The sequence below is a fragment of the Syngnathus scovelli genome, chromosome 9, assembly GCF_024217435.2.
Source record: "Syngnathus scovelli strain Florida chromosome 9, RoL_Ssco_1.2, whole genome shotgun sequence".
In the NCBI taxonomy this organism is placed as follows: Eukaryota; Metazoa; Chordata; class Actinopteri; order Syngnathiformes; family Syngnathidae; genus Syngnathus; species Syngnathus scovelli.
Genome location: NC_090855.1, coordinates 13,465,327 through 13,484,534, shown reverse-complemented (window position 1 = coordinate 13,484,534; position 19,208 = coordinate 13,465,327). Strand labels below are relative to the sequence as shown.

General features: G+C 47.5%; 2 protein-coding genes across 7 annotated transcripts in view; one reads left to right on the top strand and one right to left on the bottom strand.

Moving 5' to 3' along the window:
* The window catches only part of pou2f2b (POU class 2 homeobox 2b), a 55,904-nt gene extending 48,397 nt beyond the window's left edge, over window positions 1-7,507 (top strand). For 3 of the 6 annotated variants that reach the window (XM_049731518.2, XM_049731513.2, XM_049731514.2), the window contains one exon: window positions 79-5,153. In XM_049731518.2, coding sequence (XP_049587475.1) covers window positions 79-374 — 296 coding nt within the window. In that variant the 3' untranslated portion in view covers window positions 375-5,153. Of the gene's footprint in view, window positions 1-78 lie in introns of all 6 variants that reach the window. The other 3 variants (XM_049731516.2, XM_049731515.2, XM_049731517.2) reach the window with 3 other exon arrangements.
* The window catches only part of erfl3 (Ets2 repressor factor like 3), a 35,041-nt gene continuing 22,216 nt past the window's right edge, over window positions 6,384-19,208 (bottom strand). The window contains exons 2-5 of the mRNA XM_049731548.2: window positions 18,816-19,050; window positions 10,288-10,403; window positions 9,073-10,154; window positions 6,384-8,871 (exon numbers count right to left, since the gene is read on the bottom strand). Coding sequence (XP_049587505.1) covers window positions 8,236-8,871; window positions 9,073-10,154; window positions 10,288-10,403; window positions 18,816-19,050 — 2,069 coding nt within the window. The 3' untranslated portion in view covers window positions 6,384-8,235. The remainder of the gene's footprint in view (window positions 8,872-9,072; window positions 10,155-10,287; window positions 10,404-18,815; window positions 19,051-19,208) is intronic.

Below are 19,208 nucleotides of genomic sequence, written 5' to 3'. Positions count from 1 at the left end.
CTTCAAAGTGGAATACATTTTCAACACGCAAGGGCATGTATTTTTCTAAACATGTTCTGCTGTGTGTGTGCCCCTCAGCCCTGGCAGCCAGTGGTTGCCAGCTGCCCCTTTCCAGTCTTGAGGGCGGTGGCAAGATGATGCTGGGGGCGTCGGGCGGCCAGGGCAGCGGGCTGGCTGCCTCGCTCTTCCTCAACCACCCGGCGCTCCTCCACATGGGCCAGAGCTTGGGTGCCGGCCTGCTGAACGCGGCCTCGCGCCCTTCTCCCTTCGCCCCCTCGGCCAGCAGCATCAGCCCGACCCTCTGCTCGCCCTGCTCCAGCCCCGCCTCCTCCTGCTCATCCAGCGAAATGGCACACAGCCCCAAGATGGAGTGACAGCGGCGGGCGGGCGGGCGGCCGGGCAATCAGAAAGAAGCAAGGAAGCGGGCAACTCTAGCCTTTCACACCAAAGCTAGCTCTTCCTCTCTCTTGCACTCTTCTTCTTCTCCCGGCCCTCTTTGTCCTTCCCTCCCGCGCTTTCCAATGCCAAAAACCCCCACAGAATGGAAGAGGAGTGAAGGGAGGGTGCAGGAAGGGGAAGACCAAAACCAAAAATCTTTTTTTTTTTTTTTTTGGTTTGTTTGTTTCGTCAGCATCAGCATGGCACCTCGAGACTCTGAGCAAGAGAAGATGAGCAACGAGGCCTGCCAACCGGTGTCTAAACTAAAAATGACAAAAGAAGACGAAGGAGGACTTTCAAAAGTATTTATTTTGCGTGTCGAATGAGGAAAGCGAAACAGGAGTGTTTGAAACCAAAAATATACCCAAGGAGGAGGAGGAGGAGGAGGAACAGGAACACACAAAAAGTGACAACCATACCAAAATCTCAAATACCAAAAAGTACGGAGAGAAAAGCTTTATTCCACGGACATGTAAATAAATTGTCAAGCTATCCAGGACCAGGACTCCACTGCAACGCTTGCATTCCATGTCATCCATTTCATGAAGATGCTGCAGTTACCTTGTTGCGCATTTACATGTAGCTCACCACCACCATCACCATCATCTTCACTACCACCACCAGTGGCACGCTCCAAACGTAAGAACCAAGGCACCTCTCAGATGGGGAGCCGCAATCGGATGCTGCCGCCGCCCTTTCATCAATCAACTTTGCGTGTTTTGTCCATGTCGTCGTCTGCCACCGCCATCCGTCCACGTCCCACTGCCATTAAACACTCAAAATGAAAACCAAAGCATTTTTACCAAGGCCTCAAGGAGGTCTTCTTGAAGAGTCTCGTCCAAGACACTTGACACCCTGACGGGTCGGCGGCGGGTTCAAAGCGAGACCAGATATTCATCCCCCGCCTGCCACAAACCGTTCACGACTGGGGTCATCGGCGCAACTTGAAATCCCTACAAGGAAAGTTTCCCTGTCAAATAACAAACGAGATGAGTCAGGTTTGTTGAATCGTCTGTGGGGGAAGTTGGGTCCGTTTAGCCCAATGGACCGCTAAGCAGGCAAAGGGTGGGACAAACATCTGTGACATCACACCTTTCCGAAAAGGATACCAAAAATAAACCCAAACCAAAAAGAGACAAACGACTCGAGGACTGAGCGAAGCAAACCAAAAATCACCAACCAAAATGTGTCTGGAGGGAGGTAGTGGTGGTGGTGGGGGGTCTTTGGGCCGCTGCCCTCAAAGTGTATAGCACAGCCAGGTGGAGCGCCCAAAGTCTGGCGGCCAGGCAGGGTCCCCCCCCCCCACCTCGGCCTCCCTCTCCAGCCCAGCGCACGGAAGCAAACGCAAACAATCTCATTGAAGTGAATCTTCTCAAAGAAATCCTTCGTTTGTTGGGTCGCTGCCATGCCCTTTTATTGTTCTGTACCTTTTAGTGCTCTCCCCACTCGCTTACCACAAAAAGCTCCTTCTTTTCATTTAGTTTTTTTAGACGTGCTAGAAATTTTTATCAAGTGGATGGGTGGGGAAAAAAAACCTGAATATTTTGCTTCCAGATTTTTCCAAAAAGCAAACAAACCATATTGACATCAAGTGACAGTCTGGCAAAATGGAGCAATTTTGTGTTTGGGCTGTTGGTGGGCACCCAATTGAAGATGGTCTTTGTCACCACTTTGCAGGCTCGCTTTCACCCCCAAAGTGGCAGGCGGGCGTTTACCCAAAGACGACTGGGCTTCGACGTGGAGGTTGACGCCTCAAAGGTGAAACCTTTAGTCCACGTGGACTCTTTAGACGGAATGTATCTGTTAGTGCTTCTATAGATTTTTGTAGTACCAAAAAAAATATCTATGTTCTACGACTGCTTACTTATTGCCAATGTATTGAAAAAAAGAGATCCTGAAAACATTGACTTGATTTTAGACCAAAAATTTAAACTATCTCTCTTTTTTTTAATTTTAAAGTTAGACTTTTGATTGTACTATTTATTCAGGGTAGGTTTAAGTTGCTATTTATTTGTTAATTTATTTTGTTTGAATATTCTGGGGTGGATGTGATGTTGTGCCCCTCCCCTCAACGTTCTTCTCGAAACCAAATAACCCCACCAAGGTTACGAGGACACGCTTGCTTTCCCTTGATGTTGCTATCGCTGGTGGTCCTCGGTTTACGACGGTTCCGGCGCACAAGCTTTCCACGTACTGAACGAAGTCACGCGGCACAAGAATTTGCGCAGTCATCCCCGTGCTTTGTGTTTTACGCTTGTTTTATAGTGATGGCCTCCAAGTGTTTTTCATTGAAATCTTCTCTGTCGTTTGCCATTACGGTGTTAGTATTAAATTTTGTTATTAACCACAGCGTAAAGCTTTCGGTCATTGTCGTAAACCAAGGACCACCTCCCTCCCCCCCCCCCCCCCCCCCCCCCGTAAATGATTAATCTTTTTCTACAGCTGAGCAAAAAGTTGACTTAGACGCGTTAAAACATTTTTCTCCACAGGGAGAAACTTTGAAAGCTTTACTGCTGCGTGACCAAAAAGAAGCAAAACACGAGAAAGGAAGCTTTTTTTAAATAATGTTTGTTACTCAGTTTCGTCCTATAACCTTTCCTTTTGCTTTGTTGAACTTTTGTTGTTTTCCTTCATCCAGTGTTGGATCTCAAAGAGAGATAGTTCATCATATACCTCATATTCTTCGATGATAAACCAAATAGATGAATGCTTTAAACAAAACGTGCACAGGGATGAGTGGTGGGAGGTGAGTCTGGCCAGGCGAACAGCATGTTGCGCTGGTGCAAGTTTAAGAGTCCGACGTGATCACGTGCCTCTTTCACACTGGGATCCTGAAAAACCGGCGCATCGGAGGCTCCGATATTAAAAAAAAAATAAAAAAAATGGACAATTGTAAATTGTTTTTAGCATAAGAGTGAGTGTTGGTAGTAGGGCATTCCCCTTTCTTAAAATCGGAAGTTTGCTGAAATGAGTGAAGTCGTACTCCAGTCCCGGAGGTGGCAGTACTGCAAATTGCGTTTTACTCCGCAGCCAGCAAAGACACGATCCGAATGCTCTCAAGCATCTCCCAATTAGATTCGGAGGCCAGTGTCGTATGCGATACTTGACAGACGCAATTGCTGGAATACGTGCATGGTCAGCGTTAGCCTTTGTTTCGGCATTGCCCAAAGCGCCTGTAATCCTGCATCCGATCCTTTTTCGCTCCTTGCTCTGATACTACCTACCAGCACTTGCGTCCCCCCAATCAAAAAGTGTTCTGTCGCCAAAAATGTATTTTCAAGTTTTGTTAATTTCTGCTCGGTGTGAGAGGGGCTTGGACTGATCCAGGCTCTCGTCAGCAACTCGTGCGAGCCCGGGCACCTCCTCCCTTGAAAAATCCCTTTGCACCATTGGTGTCCGCCTTGAGTTTTGAAGGCCGCCCTCTTCTCTTAACCGGGACGCTTCCATCCTTTCAGACACGGCTGCGATTTGCAGCTTCCGTAGCTTTCCGAATCAGAAAGCGACCCGGGGAACCGGGGAAGGGCAGCCGAACGGTCGCCAGGTGACGCGTCCTCCGCAGAATCACCGTCGGGCGTGGAGGTGGACTTCGGGCCACCTCGGGGTGAGGATAACCCCTTAGTGAATGATACCAAAGTCTACGCCCCGCCCCAGAGAACGCGGCGCTCCCGCTTTCAGACGTCTATTTGACGCCGCTTCGCCTCCGCCGGACTCCGGCAGTTTCAGTCCCAGATTAAATACTTTCCCCTCCACCCCCATTTTATTTTTATTTTTACAATTTAGACTGTTGCTGAATTTCTTTTGTTTCAGGTTAGCTTCAACCTATTGCTACTGCTCTTATGTTAAAATAATGGTTTCTTTAAATTTTAATCCTGTAAAATCTTGGACCCTTCCTTGAAAAAGTAGATGCTTAATATGATTAAAAGTGTTTCAGGCAATGAAAAGGAATGAAAGTGCTGGGAGAAAGCGAGATTAGCTAATTTACACGTTGCGGTTTCTCTCTGACTTCTGTCATGGCTTTTCTTTTTCTGTTTTCTCTCAGTGCAGCTTTTGTCCACAGCTTTTTCACAAACGCACATCCCTAAACGAGTCCCAGATTTTAAAGTATCAAACCAAAGAGCTCCGACTTTATTGATTTTTCTCTCAAAACGTCTCACCTGGCGACCTGCCACTCATTTACAACCTCTGCTATCCAAAGGAAAATAATAATGATGCTAATGAAGATAATGATGAAATGTATATTTTTGACTATTTGTCATCATCTGAATTATGATGATCTTGATGACGATGATAATGAAGTTTCTCTTGATATCTTTGTAGCTGTTCTGATTCTTGAGTTCTCATCTTTTTTCTGCCAAAGTTAGCCACACCCCATCCTCCACCCCCTTTGACCCCGATTTCCGTGTGAGTGTTTGCGAGGGGTTTCTCTGGGAGTGGTCATTTGCCAACTTCCTCGTTCATGTAGCTTTAATTGCCCCTGTCAATTGATGTGTGTAGATGGATGGGTGGATGACATCGCCCCCACAACATCCTATTGTGTCTTCTATCATGTCAGCCCAAACCCTTGTAGTAGCGAATTTGAGTGTTTATCTTGAAAAGAAAAACAACAAAAAAAGACTAACTCTGCTTGTTCATTGTACAGTGTTGTTCATTTTAAGTCATTTTTGTAACTGAACGTGTTTAATTCATGCAAATAAAAACAGGAAACAAAAACTGTACAGATGACCCCTGCTGCCCGCCGACTCTTGCCTTCTGCTTCTTCAGACCGCACCAAAAGCTGTAGGGCCACAATCGGACCACCAGAGAGCGCTAGAAGACTTAAAATAGGTAAAAAAAAAAATTCTTTTAATTCTGCAAATCTAATTTAAAAATATTAAAGTTTTTTCATTAGTTGTATGAATTACTTAACATTTATGGCAAAGCTAAATTAATCAAATTGAATCTAAGATAGATATTTGGCATTTTTGATTTAATTGTACTTAAGACACCTCAGCAAAAGTATAGTGAGATAAATCTTATTTTCATGGTTCTATTAACTCCACAAATGTTCTGTAACCCTTATCAATATTCAGAGAGAACCGTATTCAGGAAAGTAACTTCAGTACAGTAAATTATGTGTTAACTTCAGTTTACAAGTCTATCAAATTGAAAAGTGGGTTGCTCAAAAATTAAACTTTGTTATTGACAAACAAGCTGGTAATTAAAACTGAAGACCACTATTTGCATTCAAGTAAGACAAACAAATACACACATGAGCTTTTGTTTTGTCTTTTAACTGGTTTTAATTAACCCTGATTACATCGTAATTACAATTTTTTGGGGAGGCAGCGAAAAAAAAGCCACAGGGAAGGGGGGGGGAGGGTAGTGAGGATGATGACATTACATCACGGGATCAACTCAGCTCATCTTATCTCCGTGTCAGAAGTGTTACGTAACAAGTTGGTAACATTTACACTAACAATAGTCCAAACGGGTTTTTTTTTGTCCTCAACACAACCTCCCCCGAGGTAAAAACTATAAAATACAAATGACTTTAGGGGATGGGGTGAAAAAAAGAGATAAAATAGGTAAGATTGGACTCATTTGAGTTATAATACAGTTAAATCTCATAACAGTAAAAGAGGCTTCTGATGTACAGGGCAAAAAAGCTATGGAATAATAATAATAATTACAAGTGGAGGGGACTTTAGGAACAATATTAACATCAGAAAAATAAACTTTAATCCTCTTGATTGAGAATGTTTGTGCTGCGTTATTTATTGTTTTGTTTAAAAGCGAGGAAAAGATGCTTTGGGTTAGGAAAAGTCAAGCGTAAGGCGGCAGCGGTTACTTACAACTTGTGTGTGCATGTACTGTATGTGTGCGTGTAACATGCTCTCGTGCAGACACAGAGTACGCCAGAGGAATTCAATCACAGCGCTGCCTGGAGCTCTTATGGATCCGTCTGATCCCGCACACGTGCATCTTGATTGAGGAGAGGGGGCATTTGAGGACATGCGTCAGATGCTAATAATTAACCTCCTCAACACTTCACTTGCTGTCTTTTCACCCTGAGCGGTACCACACACTTAGCTGCAAAGGTGATGTAGACCCCAATGACAGGTGTGGCCGAAAAATAAAGTAAAAGTCGAAACATGATTAAGTAATTCAACGTAAACTTGGTTTAGTCCCACACACCAGCACAGTCATGGGAACAGGACATTAGAGGCGATGCTGAAGAACACAAAGTTGAAAGGGACTGACTGCAAGTAGCAACAAGATCAAGCGTTTCACTAATAATCCAACACCAAATGATCTTGCTCTCACCTTGAAGTGTTGAAAAAATTACTGATAATTGAAGAAAACAAGATAAATAGTTTCATGAATTGCCCTAATCTAATTCTCTCTCTAGTCCAGTGGTTCTTAACCTTTTTGGAGGTACCGAACCGCACCAGTTTCATATTCGTTTCACCGAACCCCTCTTTAGTGAAAAATAAGATTTTCTTTTTTTAAATTGAAGACTGGAGCACAAAATGAGCCAAGCATGTTCAAAGAACAAAACTAACACAATGCATGAACTCACAACAAATTACATACCTGCAAATCAGTGTGACTTCTGCTGTTTTGCGAGACCAGTTCAGAAATGCGTCATCACGAATTTACACGATACATCAGGTGCGATCAGACCTCCGCAATGGAGGCTTTGCCGAACCCCCGAGACCGAACCACCGATCGAACCCAGGTTAAGAACCACTGCTCTAGTTTGTGAGAGCATGTCAGTGTTTGTGTGTGTGCGCGCGTGCTGAGTTGAGCACTCGTGCTAATAATTTGTGTATGTTTTTTGATTTTTAGAGGAGCTCAGGCTGGTGAAGTGTGTCGAGCAAAGTCGTCGTTGGTCGTCAACGTGTAGGCTGGCTGGGGTAGGTGTTAAGCTATTCTCCGAGAGTGGACTGTAAGCAGAAGAAGGAAGGTCAGGCAGGACACAAGGGATTTCTGAGAGGATGGACGCCCGTTCTGTTTTTGGCGACCGGCTTCCCTGACGCGAGCGGGCCGTTTTGAAGAACCACGACACCATGCGCTCCCGAAAAAAACCCTTTGCCCTTCTTTTCCTCATTATCCTGCCAAGAGAGGCAGTAAATGCAGGCACTTGTCATCGGCGCCTATTTACAGTGAGCAGGTTGGGAGAGGAAAAAGCCCTGAAGAACATGTGACAAGAGGTGGGAGCTGCGCTTTGGAGTGTGACTGGCCTTGGTAACATCCCACGAGTGTGTCTGACTGCAGTCCACGCACGGCCCGTTTCCACCCGACGTTTCTTTTCCGTATGTCCGCTTTTTCTCTGCATTAGCACCTATTTGTCGGTTTTCTGCTGCGTTCTCCCCCATCACGTCAATCACAGGGCAATCAAACAGTGACGCGCTAACCACAAGGATACCGCGCAATCTTAAAAGCCTTACGGCGGCCAACCGTTGGCATAACGGGAATTGGAAAGGAACCAGTTTGAATGTGAGAGGTATTCATCCCTAACACAAAGGGACAAAATGGCTTTTCCGGTATGATATGCGTGTCGGTTTGGCCGTCCCACCTATCGGCTTTTATTAGGCATACCACGGAACAAAACCGCTGGGTGGAAACGTGGCCTGACAGTCAGTGTTCCTGCGCTTTTGGAAGTACCTACTCCCAAATAATATGTCCCAGAAGAATCGTAATAGCGAACTTGTCGGTGGGGCCTCTGTCAGAGTAAGGCAGTGTTTGGAGTGGCCGGGCACAGAGGCTTTGGGGCGTACAGAGGAACCATTTGCACACCTCCGGCATCCAATCCCATCAGCAGTCTTTGTTTTCCAGGGACAGCTGCGCCGTGGCACGATGCAGCTCGGCGCTGGCCCGCCCATGCACTGGCAAGGGCGGCGCTATGGACCTCTGGTACGTCGACAGAGGGGGGCTGTCCCCGTGCCCGGGCCCTTCCTCCTCCGTGTCCATCTGGCCGTTGCCTCGACGGTCCCTTTGCTCCTGAGGCCGGACTTTCTTGTCGTCGGACTCCTCCTGTGAGGCCTCCAGGCGCTGGTCTTCGCTCCAGCGCCTCTTGAAGCGCAGCTTGAGGGGGATGCACTTGGTCTGAGGCGGCGCGTGCGGGGGAGGGCTGGCGTCCACCGGCTCGCCGGGCTCCATCTTGAGGGCGGGCGGCCCACGTTGCGAGGCCAAAAAGGGCATGAGGCTGGGCGGGGGAGGAGCGGGTGCTTTGAACACGTCTTCGTCAAGATCTTCGTCGGGAAGGGGCGGGTGGGTGGCCAAGCCATTTGAGATGAGCTGCTGCTGTTGGAGGTGGCGGCGGTGGTTTGTGGCTCCGGAGAGGCGCTGTGCAAACAGCTCAAAGTATTCGCTTCGCTCGTCGAGGTCTTCATCACTAATGTCAGTAACCTCCACCTCCTCTTCTGATTCGACGTCTGAAATTGGCTCCACCTGTAAAAAGAGGCAACACAATATTCAAGGTTCTCTGAACACAATACATTGTAATCATGAACTATCAGTTGCAGCGTGACAAGATGACATTCTGTCAAAAGTGATTTAATTTTATGGAAGACATACTATGTACGAGGTCTTTGAAGTGTGGGGATGGGTTGGTGGTGTGTTGTACAACTAAATCAAGCAAAGGCCTCTTACCTTGATTTTAGGAAGGCCTGCACTGTTGAGGGACTGCGTTGAGGATGAGGCAGAGATGAGGCCCGAGCCGCTAGCTGAGCTCAGGTCACTGCCAAAGGACAGCGAGGAGCCCAGGCCGGACGTGGATGACATGGAGCCTGAGCCGGACGACAGCGAGCTCTGCCGGGCTTTGCCTTGTCCCTGGCTGTCTCTCTGCTTGCGGCCCAGCGGCGGCGGCTGCAGCTTGAACTTGAAAGGGGACGCGTCCTCGCCCAGGTGGAGCGTGTGGTGCAAGGGGTGAGAATGGGGGTGCGGGTGGGCCGAGTGAGGTGGGTGCGGGTGGTGCTGGGCCGAGTGAGACAGTGAGGCGTGGTGGTGGTGCCGCTCACCTCCCCGTTCTCGCTCGGCTGCTCCTCGGTCGCTGCCCGGGTCCACCTTGTCGGCGGACGGCCGGTGAGGCTGTGGGATGACGATGTTGGGGTACTGCAGGAAAGCCCGGGGACTCAGCCCGTAGTTGTACACCGACTGGGTGTGAGCCTGAAGGTAGCGTTTCATGTCCTCGGGGTTGAAGGAGAAGTGGGAGCCCAACATGGGTGAGAGAGTGGGCGAGGGAGTGTAAGGGAGGTGCGATACGGGAGTCATGTTGAGAGCCGGGGACAGGGGCGGGGCCAGGAGGCCCGCCGCTCCCGGCCCGGGCAGGGGCGATACGGGGAAGGGGGACAAAGACTCCGGGTGGATACGGTGCCCGGCGGGGCCACGGGAGGCCGGGTGAGCGCCAGGATTGCCAGCTCCTCCGTAGATGCGGAACAGAGACTCGTGAGAGATGCGGGGGTGGATGATGCTCCTGTAGCCGCAACTCCGCTCCAGCCTGTCCTCCCCGCCGCCCGGACCGCTGTCATCTATCTCCGAATTGACGGAGGTTCCGTCGCTGCAGTCGCTGACGGAGCCGCGGGCCACCCGGCGGGCCACCGAGCTGTACAAGCCTCCGGGGCTGCGCAGGTCTTCGTTCGGGGAAAGAACCTCTGAGGGCGTGGAGGGAGGGAACCGGAAGTGGGTCCCTGCACCAGAGGGCACGGGCGGGGCGCTCTGAGGGACGCCATTTCCTGGAGACAACCGAGATGAGGATATTAAAAAAACAACAGAGCTTTCTCGTCTAATCCGTTATTATCACGCCGTCATATTGTGTGATTAGGAGGCACGTAAACAAGCGCACAGCGCTCGGCTTTCCAGGCTTACCGGTGGAGCCCATATCGATGAAGGGATAGTTGACCAACACCAGCTTGTTGAAGTTGAATTTGTAGGTGAATCGCTTGCCTTTGGTCTTGTGCAGGATTCGCTTGTTGTAGTAGTATCTGGTGTCAAACGGCAGCACATGCAAGATTAGCCGCAGTAAAGCTACCAAAGTATCAACATAGGGCAGTAGGAACACCAATACATGTTGAACAAAAGAATTTCAAAGTCATTGGAAAGCAATTTTTACAAGGATAGTTAAGCAACATTTTGGTGGAAATACAACAAGGGTAGCAATGCAAAGTGGTGCTTCAAGGCCAGATTACAACACAACAGTGCGTGCACCAGGTTTGTTTATTTCTTGGTCCTAAGTTGCAGTCAAGCGGCCTCCATACCACATACCAACGTACAATTTATCAAGAACAATCGTCAGGACACACTCCAATTATATAGACACAGCCAGTGGAACCAAATATCCCAGGAAGAGTCGCAAAAAGGACCACATTGACCTGCGCACGCACTGGAAAAGCATGGCACCGAATATTTGGGAGCAGCTTAGCCAGCCTTCAACTGAAATGAGGCCTGAGCATACATTTGGTGCATCCAAAGACGCAGCTGCTAGGAAAACAAAGTTGTAAAGTGATTCCAACTTGTTCTACTCCAAATGATTTTACTACAGCCTGTCAAGAATTTTCAAGGAAATCAGTAAGCAACGAATAAGACTTGAGTTGACCTTTGCGTTGTTCAACAATTCATCGGGCAGTGTCTTCATGGACACGCGCGAGTTTGTCGATTCAGGAAATGGACCGTACGGATGCTGTTATTGAGCATGTAGCGGTGGCTTTTGTTGAATTTTCATCCGCTTGCATTTCCTCTCTCCCCACCTGCCAGCGAAAGACAATCTTTGTCTTGCACAGCACACAATCAAACGCAGGCTTTAATAAGCGTGCATATGAGCGAGTGTTGCGTGACACCCGCAAAAGGGAAGGCAGCGCAGACAACAGGGTGCAATGGCAACAGATTGATGAGAAGCAGTGGACGGACGCAGCCTGAGGCCCTCTGAGGCGTGTGCGTGTTGCTCGTGGGATGCAAACATTCTGCTCTTCGTGTTGCGGCATGGAGTCAGCTCTTTATGTAACGCCCAAGCAAAGCCACTCATAATTTGGCCCATCTTTCTTTGTTTACGTAACCTCCATTCACTGTTGTTGTTTTTCTTTCCCCCTGTGATCTGCGAGCTTTCCCTCTCCCGTGGCCACTGCGGGCATTTTTATTAACCTTTGTTCAGCTCCATCTCTTTATGTAACACCGCTTGCTTTCTCCGTCTTCTTTATGTAAGCTTTTTGACGGGGACGGCTTTGAGTGAAGCCTCCGTGCAGCGCTGCGTGCGGCGCTGCACATCTGCCCCCTTTGCTGTGTCAGAGCAACACGTCTGGCTCAGTTCAGTCCAGCCTTCGGGCGACGCAGGTGAGCTAATGACAGCCCGGCGTCGCATCTATCATGACACCATCTTCAGTCTGTCACTTATTCAAGCCCGACCAAATGCATGCTACAACCCATCGATTCGCTCGCCCACACTTGAGTGTGCGGTAAAACTCCGCCTCTTCTGCTGGTTGGTGGGAGTCATGAGGCATTAAGTTGCCTCAACATTTAAAGTTTGGATTTCTGAATGAGTGAAAATCTTGAAATCGGGGACCCTTGTTTTGTTCAAAATAGATCAGCGCAGCCAGTACTTGGGTGCACAAGGAAGTGCATCAGTCATCAACCAAAGTGCTCAGTCCTCTTATGGTTTTATTTATTGCAGTTTGGAAAGACAATGAAACCGGTCGTGAAGTCTGAAAAGCGTTTTGTGCGGTCAGAAAGGTGCCGGCGTCAATGTAGACTTTGATGTGGCTAACAGGCCGCCAACCCTTTTCATCAATTTATAGCGTCATAAGTGAGCATTTTTGTAATTGCATGAATTAGTGATTTGAACATGATGGGTGCATGACGCTATAATGTACGATAACAACACCATCTGTGAATTATGCAATGTTTAGTAGCAAGAGAGCTTTTTCCTAGTTTGCCCCTACCCCCAAAAACGCTGCTATGGTGGGGGAACACAATCCAAAAGGCAGTGTCTTCGCCATCTCGGTTGCATCGGAGCGAGATGACTTATTTGAAGCTGCAGCGCCCGAGGCTGCGTAGCGAGCACGTGGTCAATCGCTGGCTTCCTGAACACCCCCCCCCCCCCCCCGCGCCATCATGCGGGCAGACGCTCTTTGAAGAGCATTTGAACTCACTTCAAAAGAGAAGAAAGAGATTCTTGGCGTGCTTGCCGCTCGAGTCGCCGCCCCGATCCATCGGGATGGATCCACAGGTGTTCTTGGCCCCAGACCCAAACGTCATCCGAAAAAATGTCTTGATTGTGATTGTCACCAAAATTCTGGCCTAAAGTCAGCTCTGGCAGATGCGGCATTTTCCCTTTTTCGTTCTTTTTTACACGTAACAAACCACAGTTCATGTTGAACTTCCAGTCCTGTTATCAAGAGTTAAAATGATTTCAAAATTTATTGAATGGGAACTTAGTTTGTCAGTCCAAACAAATCAGAGGCTGATCGGCATCCGGTGAAGGGTGTTGCACCTTCAGTGATATTTCAGAATAACTGCCTGACTCACAACTGCTCGTTTCCTCAAAGTGGTTGGGCTTGCGCTGAGGGCCGATCGCTGCCTCTCAGTTCTGCTCCGGTTTTTAAACATGGCAGCATACCTCTTCAGCAAAGTTCCCTTTTCCAGCAACACGCGCCTGAGCACACCACAAACGCACACACACAAAAGGCCTTGTGGAAGCCACCGGCCAGTGAGCGAGCGTATGCACCGGCTCGGCCTTTGCCCATTGTTGCTCCAACTGTAACAGAAAGTCCCGATTACAAGAGCAGGCCAACTCATTTTATGCTGCTTTCGTACGCACGCCAAACTCAGGTATGTGCGCAAGATGAACGCGTGAGCCTTTTGTCTCATCAACGAACATTGAGTGTTTCACCTGAAATAAGGGGCGATGCTGGCTTGCTGTGTGTGTGGTGTCACGTGCTGTGTGTGAGTGAAGGGTGTTTGTAGCCATAGCCTTGGGTGTTTCCTTGCCCTTGAATGGACTGCCAAAATGATTCCTAACACTTGCTAACCAAGTCCTAACAAACCTCAGTAAGTCCTGACCACATCCTAAGCAGTTCTTAACAATTCCTAACAAGTTCCTAACAGAACAAGGATGGGAGACCGGGGGTAAAGGAAACCAATCAGATGGCCCAGACCCACGCACTGTGGATGACGGCAAGCGAGATAGCTTATCTCGTTGCAGCACTTACGTTTACTAGCGGCTCGTCGCCATCTCCATAAGTACTGTTGCATTTGTTCAAGATGTCCGTCGTTGAGCAAGGAAAACAAAGATGTGGAGTAATAGGTGGTTCTTTATTTGCAAGATCTTGGATTGTTCTACGGCAGTCAGTACACAATGCACTTCAGCAGATGAAAACAACAACGTCAGACTCCAGCTCAGAAGGTTTTATACTTTCTGCAAGCAAGAATACGGAAGAGAAGAAAAGGGAGGGGAAAAGGATGAAAAACATATCCTCATAAGGCAGACATTTGTTCTGTTATCACCTGAATGTCTTGTTATCTACTGAATGTTTTGTATCTATGTGTCATGACGTTAACGAGCTGTGCCTTATGTGTAATGGAAAAGTTACCAAGCTGTGTGCCGTATCTGTGCTCTGATGGAGCAACTATGTTTGGATAAATTAATAAGAGTATTTACACATTGCTGTTGCTCCCTCTTCAGTCCAAACTACAAAAGTATTAAAAGTAAGCGGACTTACATTGTATGTTTGTATGTTTTAGAATACTCGCGACGTCGTCCAAACGATAGATTACATGCAGAATTGCAACGTGACACAAACGTCGAACGTAGCTCTTAGCTAACATGCAGAAGGTAGTGCGCTCTAAACTCTAAGGCAGGTGTATACGAACCGGACCAGCAGATCACCACCCACATTTCAAACCTGTTTTAGAAACTTTTACAGACTGTAAAAATCCACATAATAGTTATGTGCCCGTGTATTCCGTGTGTGTTGTGTGTGTGCGTGTGTGTGTGTGTGTGTTTGTTTGTTTGTGTGTGTGTGCGTGCGTGCGTGTGTGTTTGTTTGTTTGTTTGTGTGTGTGTGTGTGTGTGTGTGTGTGTGTGTGTGTGTGTGTGTGCAGTGTGTGGGGGGGTCACTTCACGACTGTTCAGTGCGTTTAATAACCATATTTGTGCAACAGGATTCCTACTGGGCTAGTGTAACGTCCCTGTTTGTTCAGGGAAAATACAAATTTCCATGTGGACAGAAGCCTGAAGCCAGAAGATGGAGATCAACGCTGGACAACATTAAACAATGTCCTCTGACACCGCTTCCTGATCAAAGTGTCTGCAACCTGGACATAACTGAAGAAAGATCCCCTCCAAATGCGTCTAACATGAGGTAACTCATGACATCCCCCTGCATCCTCCCAGACCTGGTCCCCCACCGGCCCTCATGGACCCTCCCAGGTTGGTTTGCCACCACGAGGCACCTTCTTGCAATTCCAGGGCTGGTCCTCTCCACTCACCAGGCACCCCCAGCACATTTTTCGAAGAGACCACCTCTACCACACTCACCATAGCAAGGGCTTCCCCACCAGGCAGGTCCAGAAGCACCAGATCCCCTCAACAGTTTCCATCAATGGAGGCTACAGAAAGCAAACCTTGCGGACCAAGAGCGAGATCGAAGAGGTAAGCCACAAAAGAAACGACAGAGGAAAGAGGTGTACCACTATAGTAAGTTGTGTGGGAAGCCAAAAAGCAAAGCAACTGGAGATTCACAACTGCGTCTGGACAGAGCTTTCAGTAGAAAAGCTCTTTGCAAGTGTTTGTGTTCAATACTTGTGTTGGTTTCTACTCTGTATAGAATTTGTATTGACTGATTGTTGAGTTTTTCTCTCTGTGATGCTTTCTAAAAATAATTATTTGTGTTTATCAAACTGCTATACTTCCTCCATCCATTTTCTGAACCGCTTAGTCCCCACGGGGGTCGCGGGTGTGCTGGAGCCTATCCCAGCCGTCATCAGGCAGTAGGCGGGGGACACCCTGAACCCTTTGCCAGCCAATCACAGGGCACACAGAGACAAACAACCATTTGCACTCACACTCACACCTAGGGACAATTTGGAGTGCTCAATCGGCCTACCAAGCATGTTTTTGGGATGTGGGAGGAAACCGGAGTGCCCAGAGAAAACCCACGCAGGCCCGGGGAGAACATGCAAACTCCACGCAGGAGGTGGAATCGAACCCGCACCTTCCTAACTGTGAGGCGGACTTGCTACCCAGTGCGCCACCAAGCAGCCAGTGCTATATTTGTTTTAAGTTACTATTTGTTTATTCATATTAATACAGGGTCTGGCAAAATGATCTGACACATTTGTAGGTTTAATGAAATGCAAATGAATTAAAGAAACAAAAATGTTTTTTTTTTTTAGTTCCGAAAAGTACATATAATGCTATATTGTTTTGTTTCGTTTCATTTCATTTTTGTTTCGTTTTTGAATAATGTTAATATGTTGCTAACATGAATTGGACCGGTGAGCATCGCGCTTTCATTGTGGAAACGTTTATCAAGAACGAATCTGTAACTGCAACACAACGGGTGTTTCGTTTGCGCTTCAGACTTGGTAGACATGATCCTGTACCTGCTCGAAACACAATCTTGTTATGGGTTACTAACTTCAGAGCCAGTGGATCAGCAGTGAAACGAAAATCAACCGGTTGACCTCGCACCGCCAGAACTCCAGAAAATGTGGCAGCGGTAAGACCAAAATAACATTTGAAGACGAAACGAAAATGAGATGAAATGAAACAAACAAAACGGCATTATACGTATGTACTTTTTAAAAATAAAAAAACTTTTTTGTTTCTTTAATCTTTTTGCATTTTATTAACCCAACAAATGTGTCAGATCGTTTTGCCGGACCCTGTATAATATTCATTATTTATATACTACATCAAAAGAGTTATTATGTTTTTTTTAAGTTAGGTTTACTGGGTTTATTTAAATTATTTGATTGTTTATAATTGTTTATGACATATATGCTATTTAAAAAGTGATTTTTACTTATGAATTATTTTAAGTTGAACTAAACTAAAGGGGGAAACGTTAAGTATAATAGCTGTTGAAACTCAAAAAATAAATAAAATAAACCCAACAAAAAAACATAACTATTGTGGTGTAATAGTAATACACTCATTCTTTGGGGTGGTGGATACCAGGTGCAAATCCTGGCAAGAATATGCAATTTGTTGGTTAGACTAATACTTCATTTAAACAGTATTTGATTCCTCCAAAATAAAAATAAAGACATGATAGACATACAATGTCACATAGGGACAACATTGCAAACTCCACACTGAGGATCAAAACTTGCCTGCGCTGGGCCTCGAACCCCTGACCTTTACTCTCTCTCTCTGTCTCTCTGTTTCTCTTGGTGATGGTTAGATTATGCTGATCACATGTCCTGCAAATGCTAACATGTACTCTAGCGTGTGTGTAAGTGAGCGCATAAAAGCCATATTCAGTCAGGATAATGCAGCGCACACACACAATGGGGAGCTCACATGCGCGCGTGCACGTGCATGCAAGGCCGCCAGCCTTGAACTTTGCTGCCACATTGGCCTCGTGACCCGCAACTGGCCGGATGAGTTGGAGTGGGTGCGTTTCCTGTAGCCCATTGCGCGGACGCAGTCGCTGGGCTGACGTGGACGCACGCTTCTGTTGCGACGTCTTTTCGTAAAGTGCCAACTTCAAAAGTTGCAAAAGCAGAGTGAGTCATCTTGAAAAATTGGCTTGCTGAAGATAAGGGATACATTTTTTCCCTCCCCAAAAACGTTTCGATGCTACTTGACACGATTTCTTACAGGAAAATGTATCTCGTTTGGGGGTTACACTCACCATTTTCTATTTTACTTGATTCCACTTTTGCATGTTTAGTTTTTTTATCAAGTGGCGGCCGCTCGATTCCACTTGACAATGACGCAGACGTGAGCCAGCCGGCTGCCACAATGGCGCGCTTGTGCAGATGCCTTGCCTTGTTAATCTTTTCCAGCTGTGTGCGTTAGGTGTGCGGGCCCCTCTGACCTCTGATTGGCGCGTAGAGAACCCATGCGCCGCTACTGACCGTTAGATGGGAAAACCGAGGGGGCTGGGAACTGTACAAAGCGGGAGGGAGGAAAATGAGGGGCAGGTGCTTTACTGTTTACGGTGGACTTTGGTTCCATTCTAAAAATTCTTAATAGCGGTACTACAGCCGTCCTTAGTTGAAATGATCAGCTGCCCACAGCAATAAAAGCCAATCAAAAGCAAAAGTGTGGGAAAAGATATTCCGGCATGTGTTCAGCAGGCAGGCATGGTATGAAAAGCAAAAGGTGCGCAATGATGAAAAGGAACCCTTGAAAACACTTGAAGGTGTGAGGACGCTAATTGCCACATGCCAATAGCAAGACGGCAGCTTTCTTCCATACGACGGCCGGCCGGGCCGCCGACAGACATCACGCCGCCGCGCTAACAAGCACACGTGTGCGCGCGTTGCCTTTTAATCTTTCAGGGCGCCACATTCCTACTGATGCGCATCCGCTCGGCCGGCCAGGCTCTGAGGACAGATCGGGTGTCACGTCAGGTGGCCACACCCACCCGCTTGATTGTGGCTGAAAGGTGACTTACCTCTATTCATCCATCCTCAGAGGAACAAACAAGAATGGAGAAAAGAGACGGGCGGATGCTAAGACTGGCTATATTTAAGCACTTGGCTGAGCTTAAGCTTGCAATTTGTCACAGCTCCAGAGGATGGACGCGGATGTGCTAAAAATAATCGGCATGACGGTCCGAGTACGCATTCTTTCTGTCTGTCTAATGCTAAATGACGACTCATGACTTTGCGTGGCTTGTAATCTCAAAGCTAAATAGCAAGTCATCGAAAGCCCCTTCTATTTCAAACAAAGTAAAGCCTCCAACCTCTATTTGTGTTGGAACACGTAGCTTTTTTTAAAGGGATTTAGTCTAAGTTTGGATACGAACGAGTTGACTCGAGGTCATTCCCAGGAAGAAGAGTTGAACAAGAATTGAACATTGATCAACATCTTGAGACCTCGTCTCTCACCTCAGTAATCGATCAATACAAATATCAATCTTACAAGACGAACAACGTGGAACCACCACATTAGCGCTACAAATGCGCAAGGCACCAACAATCTCGGCCTCACGGTGGCAAATTAAAAGTCTAAACAGAAGGCAGTGAGTGTTTTACTTGGCACAAGGGGCACCGACCCGCTACGGGTCGATAGTGAGCGTGAGGGCACATGGCCAGGGTTGGCTCGTTGCTATTTAGATGGAAACAGACATGACGGACGGAATGTCTGGCGCCAAAGAGTGCCAAAGTGTACGCTATTGATTCTCCTCGTAGGTTGGTCGTTGGAACTGGCAAAGACAAGAATATTTTACCTGAGTGCCCTACTGAGTTTGTCGTAGTTCATTTGGGGTTTGCACTTCCTGGCCCCCCAGAGGCGGGCCACCTCGTCGGGGTCCTTGATGACAAACTCGCCGTAGTCGCCCTGCCAGGCGATGACGTCGTGGTACTCCTCCTTCCTCAGCAGCTCCAGGATGAAGTGCCACAGCTGGATCTGCCGCGAGCCCGGGCTCGACTCGGGCTTGTAGGCCCAGTCCGGGAAAGCGAAACCTGTCGTGGCCAAAAGCAGGAGCGACAAAATTGAGAATCAGAAGATCAATTTGGTTTGAGCGATTCACCCCTTGATCAAGTAGAATATTCTCGACATGGAGCCAGCCGTGACGTCACAAAACATCGTGGCGCGTTCTTCCTGGGCCACACCGAGATTT